Consider the following 10,187-nt stretch of genomic DNA (forward strand, 5'->3'; position numbering starts at 1 on the left):
TCAAACTGCCTAGATCCCTGAGACGTTTAGAGACATCCATCCCTCAGGAAGGTCCCTTAGTAAATAGCAGAGGGCACAACACAACACAGCCTGTTCCTCAGAAAAGAGCTCCAAAAGGGACCTTAGGAAGAATGATGGCTATGACAAGGAGAAACATTGCCCCTAAGTAAACTTAACTTTCAACTTTTTTCTTAAAAGAGATTCAAAAAGAATCACAGAGTGGAGGGTAGGAAGGAGTAACACTACCCAATGTTTCTGATGAGAACCCGCAACAGTACAGAGTCCTGATTGGCCTCCAGAAATTTCTGAAGGAACACTTTAATGGCCATTGTTTCTGCAGAGATGTTTTTGAGATGTCTATACCTATGAATAGATCTGGAGGTATGCAGGAGCACCAAGTACCCTCAGAGAAAAATAAGCTAGTCTTTTCCTTATTTGGTGGTGTTTGTTTGGTGTTTTTTTTTTTTTTTAAATAGGTCTCTGCCCTCAGGAATTTTGAAAGAGCTCAAGTATATAAAGGGATGGTTAGTTCAAGTCCAACCTGACACAACAATTAATTCATTTCTGGATGAGGGCAGCTTGTATTCTATGAGCAGAGAGCTGTTCATGTCATACCCCAATCTATAAATATGTTTTCCATTCATTTCTGAGGATATTTAACTAGGGGGCAAGCTTGTTCTGAGGGAGCAGGTATGCTTTTACATGAGGCAGTCTCTCAGGAGATGATGTGTTACCTTGGTGATAGACAAGAGGAAGGACATTTAGTTAGGGGAGAGGAGACACCACAATTATCCTTGGGTCCTACAGTATTTAAGTGTGGGACAAAAGTAACATATACAGTGTGTGAGTATGGGTGAAGGTGGAGAAGATCTACAGTCTACTATTAGTACTGATCTATGAAGATGTCAATTCTACTTCTTCCTTCATCAGAGTCCTGGGTAGGTGGCCCCACATCCCTATCCCCAGGAAGAAAATATATTAATTTGAATTTGTCTAAATGCAGCAATGATGATCACAATGTTACTGGAGTTTTCGAAATGCAAATGTTAGTTCTGAACTAATATCACATAAACATGAGTTAATAGGGCAGATAGTCATAGAATGTGTGCCTCTAGGCTAAAATATTGATAATAAAAGAAAAAGAGAAGAAGTTTAGAGAAATGGATAATGAGGTATTGTTTAAGCAAGACTGACCGGGTTCTGGGCCCTAAAACAAGCCTCAAGAAATTTAAAAGAATTGAAATCATACGAATTATAGTTTCTGCCACAGAGTTAAACTAGAAATCATACAGACGTATCTCTGGAAAATCCCCCAATATTTGGATATTAAACAAGAAATGATCCATGAATAAAAGAGGAAGTCACAAAGGAAATTAAAAAATAGTTCAAGTTGAATGAAAATGAAACAGTACATCAAAATTTACGGGATGCAACAGTTAGTATCATACTGACTGGGAACAAAGGCAAGAACATTTTCCTTCACCATTCCTATTCAGAATTGCACATGAAGTCCTAGCCAGTACAATAAAGCAATAAAAATAAATTAAAAGTATAAGAAAGGAAGAAGTAAAATCTCTATTCACAGAAGAAATTATACCTTCATAGAAAATCTAAAGATCTACAAAAATCTACTAAAACTAATAAAAGAATTTTGAAAAGTGATAATAGTCAGTATACTGACTCTTGAAAACTAAAAAACCCTGATATTAAACCAGACTATGTCAATTGGAAATACACCCTGTTCATGGATTGGAAGACTAAGTAGTGTTAAGATGGTTAATTCTCCCCAAATTGATTTATAGATTCAAAGCAATCCCAATAAAAATTCTAACAGGTTATTGTGTAGAAATCAAAAACGTGATTTTAAAATCTATATAGAAAGACAAAGAACTAGAATAGCTAAAATGGCAAAGAAAACGAATAAAGCTGGGGACACGTACAGCCTGATTTCAGAGTTATTATTCAGCTACAGTAATCAAACAGTTTGGTATTGACATAAGGATAAGCACATAGATGAACAGAAGGGGGTACAGGGTTCAGAAATAGACCCACACATATATAGTTAATTGATATTCAATGAAAGATCAAAGACCACTTAATAGAAAAAGGACAGTCTTTTCATCAAATGATTGATATAAGAGGATATTCACTTGCAAAAAAAGAAAGGCACCATATTAATAAATTAACACAACATGGATCATAGACCTAGATTTAAACCTAAAACTACGAAACTTCTCAAAACAGAGGGGAAAATCTTTGTGATTTTGAATTAGGCAATAGCTTCTTAGATATGCAAAAAACATAATCCACAAAGGAAAAAACTGATAAATTGGAGTTTATAAAAATGTTTAAATTATACTTTGAAAAAAAGCATGGTTACAAAAATGCGAAACAACCCACTGGCTGGAAAATATATTCAAAACACACCTAATAAATGATTTGTGGCCAAAAGATATAAAGAACTCCCAAAACTCAATACCAAGAAAACAAACAACCCAATTTTTAAAATGAGCAAGATATTTCAACAGGCACTTCACCAAAGAAGCTATGTGAATAGCAAAGAGGCAAGTGAAAGTGTGCTCAACATCATGATTCATTAGGAAAATGCAAATTAAAACCATAATGAAGATTATCACTTAGTTGAATGGTAAAATAAAGAAATAAAGAAAAACGAACAATATCAAGTGACGTTGAAAATGTGGAGCAACAGCAGGCCTCATATATTGCTGCCATGAAGGCAAAATTATTTAATCACTTTGGAAAATGGTTTGGCAGTTTTATATATACTCTCCATATGACCTAATGACCTAGAAATCTCAAGAGAAATGAAGACATAAGTACACACAAAAACCTGGATGTGAATATTTATAGTAGCTATATTCATAATCACCATGGAAAGGAAACCAAGTACCTTCAGCTAATGAACAGATTTAAAAACTATGATATATCCATAGAATAAAATCATACTTGACATCAGAAGAAATGAACTACTGTTATGCATAACAATATGGATGAATTACAAATGAATTATGCTAAAGTATACAGATTTACTACGGTTACTGGCATATAATTACACTACATGACAGTCTGTCTGTAAGGGGCAAAACTGTAGGGACAGAAAACATATCGCTGGTTGCCAGGGCCTGAGGGCTGGGGAAAGGACTGACGACATAGGGACATAAGGACATTTTCTGTGGTCAGTAACTTTCTATTCCTTGATTGTGGGGATTGACGAGACTGTACTCAATTGTCAAAAACTCATCCAACTGCAAACTAAAAGGGATGAATTCTATGGCATGTAAATTATACTTCAATAAACCTGACTTTAATTTGAAAAAGATTTTCAAAAGTTTTTTAAAAACTGTTTGCCCAAGAAAAATACAATGAGGATCAGAACCAAGTAAATGAGTAAAAAATTTTATAAGAAGGAAGCACAGCTTCTTAAGAGAGAGAATATTTTCAAGAGGATATGAGATCAATAAATTAAGGGTAAGGTGTCTGCAAAAAAATAGCTTCCATCCTGGCCTGAGAGATCATCAGAAAAATACAGAGTATTTTGAGAAATGAGCACTAGTTTGTCAGCTGCTCTAAACCTCAGGTAACGGAGTCACAGAAAGAGAGTGGTAGGCAGAATTCTACAATGCTACTTCCCTCATTCCTGTCCCCTGTACGCCCTTATAATCTGCTCTACTTGAGTATGAGTGAGATCTGTAAATATCATGGTAATTTACTCCCATGATTAGGTGACTAGTCAGTTGACTTCAAGCTCATCAAAAGGGACCTTATCCTGGGTGAGCCTCACCTAATCAGGTGATCCCTTAATAAAGGGGCTGGGCCCTCACTGAATGGAGAGGTTGGAGGGGTTCTCTTGCTGTGTTGTGAACTGTGAAGGAGACCATGAGGCAAAGACCTGAGGGCCAGGAGGAACTGAGAGCTTCTGCAGCTCAGAGACATCAGGGAAACGAGGGCGGGATTCTGCCAACAACCAGTAATCTTGGAAAAGGTCACTCATCTGCAAACCTCAGATGACATCACAGCCTTGGCTGACACCTTGGTTTCAGCCTGGGAAGACTCCGAGCAGAGAACTCATGGCTAGACTTCTGACCTAGAGAAACTGTAACATGATAAATGTGCATTGGTTTGAGCCAGGAAGTCTGTGGTAATTTTGTTGCACAGCAATACACAACCAATTCAAAGAGTGAATTACACTGTATCAAGTTAGTTTAATCAATGAGATACTTGCAGGATTTTTGACTCCTACAGTTCCTTACCTAGTAGTAAACTAATTTTAATGATTTACTATACATTGAATCAAAAAGTATCACCCAAGGTAAACATCATAGAGAAAAGTGAAGAAACTGAGAAGATAAGGTCTTTGGAGAATAGTCTCCCTCCATTCTCTGCGGTGGTGGCCAAGAGAGGCCAGCATGGACTGGCGTAGAGGCCTTCTGTTGAAGGTTCCCTGGTTCCGCCCCACTGCACTTGGTTACTCACTGTCCCTACAAGTGTCCCTTCTCTACCTCTGGGTCATGACTGCAGCCACCCAAGTACTAATGCTCTCCGCTCTGGGCTGGCCACAGGTCTCCCAGGTCGACAATGACATCTAGAGCAGACATGTATCAGCGCTCCCTGCACTTCCCTAACATTCATCCTTCACAAACTCACTTGTGAGGCTAGGCACCAGGAAATAGCCACTCAGCTTTGTAACCATGAAAGAAAGCATGAATCATTCCCGAAGCATCTTTCCATATATGTAGAAATAGGTAGAAGGGTTTTTTCCCCTCCAAAGAATACTATTTGAATTCCAGGTTGCTTGTAAATTTTTAAAAATTACACACTTCATTATCATAACATTATTAGTTCTTTTATTCTATAACATTCTTCATTCTAAATATCATACAATGAAAATAGAATAAGTAATAACTTACCCTGTAACTTTTTACTCTGATGAAATCTACCTTTACAGAGACAAATCTATCTGAATTTTGACCAGTGTTCTTCAGGTATTCTACAAGATCCATGCAGAACTTGTAACCTCCTTTCAGCACACACAGGACCATAATGTCACAGTGTCCTATCTCTTTCATAATGTCCTTAGCCAGATGCTCAATTCTGAAAGAAGGAATTATAAGACATATTAAAGCATAACCACTTCTGAGTATTTTTGTTCCTTTCCAAAAATACATATTAGATTATGCAGGGAACTGTAGTGAAGAGCTTGGGAATCTACAACTGAAGTAGCTTTGTTAAAGCAGAACAAAGAAATGGTGTTCAAAACATAGATTTCTGATAACCTCATCATCAATAGTACATTTTTGTTGCTCTGTCACGAAAATGCTTAAGGGGTAAAATATAATGTCAAAGATCATGAATGCTATTATTTTCCCAGTACTGCTAACCTTAGCAATGCTACGATGGTATCTGGTAATATTATGCTCATTTTACAGCAGAGAAAAAAGGGAATGGAGAATGACTCACACACCTTACAACGTAAGAGGAGACTGGAGGAAAAGTCAAGCCCAGAGTGACTATCAAAGGAATTAACATTTGAGCAAATTCTTCATGATTATCTCCCCAGGCAAGGGAAACAAAAGCAAAAATGAACAAGTGGGACTATATCAAGCTGAAAAGCTTCTGTACAGCAAGGGACACCACCAATAGAACAAAAAGGCATCCTACAGTATGGGAGAATATATTCATAAATGACAGATCCGATAAGGGGTTGACATCCAAAATATATTAAGAGCTCATGCACCTCAACAAAATAAAAAGCAAATAATCCAATTAAAAAATGGGCAGAGGATATGAACAGACACTTCTCCAAAGAAGAAATTCAGATGGCCAACAGGTACAAGAAAAGATGCTCCACATTGCTAATCATCAGAGAAATGCAAATTAAAACCACAATGAGATATCACCTCACACCAGTAAGGATCACCACCATCCAAAAGACAAACAACAACAAATGTTGGCGAGGATGTGGAGAAAGGGGAACCCTCCTACACTGGAAATGTAAATTAGTTCAACCATTGTGGAAAGCGGTATGGAGGTTCCTCAGAAAACCAAAAATAGAAATACCATTTGACCCAGGAATTCCACTTCTAGGAATTTACCCTAATAATGCAGCAGCCCAGTTTGAAAAAGACATATGCACCCCTATGTTTATGGCAGCACTATTTACAATAGCCAGGATACGGAAGCAACCTAAGTGTCCGTCAGTAGATGAATGGATATACACAATGGAATATTATTCAGCCATAAGAAGAAAACAAATCCTACCATTTGCAACAACATGGATGGAGCTAGAGGGTATTATGCTCAGTGAAATAAGCCAGGCAGAGAAAGACAAGTATCAAATGATTTCATTCATCTGTGGAGTCTAAGAACAAAGAAAAAAATTGAAGGAACAAACAGCAGCAGGCTCACAGAACCCAAGAAAGGACTAACAGTTACCAAAGGGAAAGGAAATGGGGAGGATGGGTGGAAAGGGAGGGATAGGGGGAAAAAAGGGGGGGGGCATTGCTATTAGCAGACATAATGTAGGGGGTGGGGCACAGGGAGGGCTGTACAACACAGAGAAGACAAGTAGTGATTCTATAGCATCTTACTACGTTGATGGACAGTGACTATAAAGGGGGATGTCGGGAGGACTTGGTGATGGGGGGAGCCTAGTAAACATAATGTTCCTCATGTAATTGTAGATTAATGACACCAAAATAAAAATAAAAGAAAATTTAAAAATAAAAAAAAGAATTAACATTTGCCTTATATTTGACAAAGATAACACATTACCTATGTAAAAGGCGCCCCAGAGTACAATTCCAGTGGGCACCAGTTCCATGGAACACAATGTGAATGATACTTTCCACAGTTATCCATGATGCACCCTGGAGCTGGCAGCCAGTACCTAATTTGGAAGTGTCTTTGTATTTTTTCTAATTGTTTCATATCTATTAAGTCCATTGCCCATGTGCCCATACAACTTAAAATCTTGAATGGAGGCAGCAGCTAAGGTGAATATGTGGTTTCAGGCAATGTTTCTCAAAATATGATCATCAAAAAGTGTACATCATCACTCCTGATATTCTATAAATATCCATGTTTCCAGTATGATGAAGTGAGAAGGTCAGCACATCCACTGCACAAAAAGCAACTATAAAGCTGGATGAGACTGTGAAAAACAACCATTTCAGGTCTCTGGAAATTAGCCAAAGGCATACCACAAACTGAGAACCGTTCATTTATGAGAACATTGAATGCTGGGGGGGAAACAGCACGAGGCTGTGGCATTCTTCCCATGCCCACCCCCTCCCCACCCCTAAGCTCTGTTGTCTCACTGGGTAATTCAGTCAGGTGTGACACTGCCAAAGGGAGGTCATCTGACTGGGAACCCTGGCAGCTAAAATGGCCATCTCTGGGGCCTGTGAACAGGTTGGGCCAGTGGCTCCTTTATATTCCAGCTGGAGTCCTGTTCGAGCAGCTAACTGGCAGACTGGTCAGGGATCTGATAGGGAGTTCTGGGAGGGTAGAGTCATGGGGAAGGGCTATACAGTAAACTCTCCACAGACCCCAAGTTACCTGATGCTGGGGCTAGGAGCAGGGCTTGACAGCAAAAAAGCTTTTTGGGGTAATAGAAATATTATGTAACAATGGTGGTGGTTGCCCAAACATAAAATTTTATTAAAAATAGCTTACCTGCAATGGGTGGGATTTATGATCTTGTAGTATGTAAATTATGTCATAATAAATTCATTTTAAAGGTGGGGATGGGCATTCCTGGGCCTCACCCCAGACTTTTGAATCAGAATTTCTGGACATAAAGCTTAAGAATACGAATTTTCACAAGTTTGTTGGGTAAGTCTCCTGTCCAGGGAACTGACTTTGGATACAATCAGGTACTAGATTAGGATACAATTAAGTCATAAACTCTCATGAGAAAAGCAGGATTTTGGTTAAACTAGGGGCTTCCCAAACTAACATTAAGGGAAAATGTCTCTAAGAGTTATTTAGAGGTGAACTGAGAACAAAAACCACCACCATACAACAAAAGTTGGTTTAATTGTTAAAGTCAAGCAGGTTTCTTTACTTTTTTTCTTTTTTTTAATTTTTGCTGGCATTTCCCTGTCTCTTTAATGTGAATTGCCAATAGGGAGATTTAGCAATTTGAGAGATGAAAAACTTCCCAAGTTTATTTAATCACAGAACTTTTTTTCCCCTCTGACTATCTTGTATTCCATGGAAAGCTGTCTTAGGCCATGGGAAATCCCAAACTAGATCTTAGTTTAGTAATACACTCTAGTTTGAGAGAACACGCAATATGCAAGTCTTATCTAATGGAAAATCTTAGAATTTGAGTGAAAGAATATTTCCTTTTGCTTACAGATAGGAATTAATGGAAAGATAATATCCTGGGAGTAATGACCATCTAGTATTTTTCAAACTTTCCTTTTGGCTGTGGACCTATTTCTTAAAGTTAAATTTTAAATCAGAAGAATATAATAGATTAAAAAGGAACAGAGGCAGAAGCACTATAGTTCAAGGAAAAGGGCAGGGTGGAAAGTCTAAAGTCTGAATCTGTTCCTACTCTCCAGTGCCTCCCTCACCCCAATTTCTGGGTCTCTGAAGAATCTCTGCGATTCCTGGGAGTACTGTGAAATCCACAAAGCTTGCTTTTCAAATAAATGTGAAGGCTTAGGTATTTGTATAAGAAATTAGAGGTATGTGGAAAGGTAACAGTCTGGGCATTGAGGCAATTTCGTGAAAGGGTATGACCTTTAAATCCTGATGCTTCTGGTGAGCTGACCTGGAGGAGGCTCTCAGAAGGCCAAGAAACAAATGGGGTTGACTTAGGGGCTTAAAACAGGAGAGAAAATGTTGGCTTTTGAAAAGCCAATTGGCTAGGAAGCAGCCAGAGGATACCTATGTAGACAAGTCAGAAAGAACTAGAAATAGTATTCTAGAAATAGTTCTGTGCAGCTATTTTTTTAAGCTGCAAATATTCCTATTCCCAAAACATGACCATTGACTGGAAAACATAATTGTGCTCAGACTGGCCAAGTGACTACTTAATACGAGATAAATGCAAGTTGCAGGAAAACCAAGGTGTGAGGGGTGTGTGCTATGAAAGCAAAGGTCACCTGTGAACTCTCCCTGGTTAACTCAAGAATCTGTGGAAAACGTGGGACAAAGGTTCTCGGGTGAGGAGCAATGCTTTCCCAACACCTATTCTGATCGGTACGTACAGGACATTGTTATTTTGAGGCTGTTATTTACAATGTGATACCTTACATAGGTGTATATATCCTCCCTACCATTTTCTCTGAACAAATGCCCAGGTAAATAGTCAATTAAGCACAGATTCATTTTATTCCAATTTCTCTGTCCTATAGAAGTTCTGTCTACTCCTAAATAAAAGAGAGTCAGGATCATGATTCACACAAGACAGCCAGCAGCACAGAACCAAGACTGAGGCAGGAAATAACACTCACCTGTTCACAATGATGCCGTGAGGTATGAGGGCATATTCCAAATCTCCGTAATAGTGCTGTGGGTATGTGAATAAATTCAAATCATACCCTGGCCAATCATCCATAATCTGTAAATCAAAGTATTTTGGTCACAATATTTTTCATGGGAAATTTATTTTTAAAACATAAATTTAAAAAGTATCATGAAAAAAGAATAATATCAAAAACAGAGAATAGATCTGTTGCTCAATATGACATTAAATTATATTCTGTCAACAGATGCAAAGTTCAATGGTATGAGGTCATTTGTTTCATGCAATCTGATAAAGGACCTAGTACTGAATTGAACAGTTCCTACCTGCTGGCATTGTACAATAAAGTATAAACTCAGTGTCATAGAGCTAACCTGATAGTATTGTTTAAAGAGTGTATACATGTAAATATGTCACTTAAATGAACTATAAATATTATCATGGATAAATTATAAACATCATGATGTTTGTAATTAAATCAATATAGATAGTATATCATCATACACTATTGTGTCACTACATATACTATTACCTTTCTATGAATTGTAAATGCCTCCTCTGCTTGGGAAAGATTACCTATTAAAAGTACATGTCTCCTGGGATTAGTGTAGATCCAAACTTCTGAATGGTCCAGTCATTACAGTGATGACTTCAAGAGACTTCACTACATTATAGTAAAGAACTTGAG

The 10,187-nt window shown here is 37.9% G+C and overlaps 1 protein-coding gene across 1 annotated transcript in view; it reads right to left on the reverse strand.

Moving 5' to 3' along the window:
- PRTFDC1 (phosphoribosyl transferase domain containing 1) overlaps positions 1–9,784 on the reverse strand; it is a 69,605-nt gene extending 59,821 nt beyond the window's left edge. The window contains 2 exon segments of the mRNA XM_036880970.2: positions 4,929–5,112; positions 9,489–9,784. Coding sequence (XP_036736865.2) covers positions 4,929–5,112; positions 9,489–9,592 — 288 coding nt within the window. The 5' untranslated portion in view covers positions 9,593–9,784.
- Between the last annotated feature and the right edge of the window lie 403 nt (positions 9,785–10,187).

Source organism: Manis pentadactyla, chromosome 3, assembly GCF_030020395.1.
Source record: "Manis pentadactyla isolate mManPen7 chromosome 3, mManPen7.hap1, whole genome shotgun sequence".
Lineage (NCBI taxonomy): Eukaryota > Metazoa > Chordata > Mammalia > Pholidota > Manidae > Manis > Manis pentadactyla.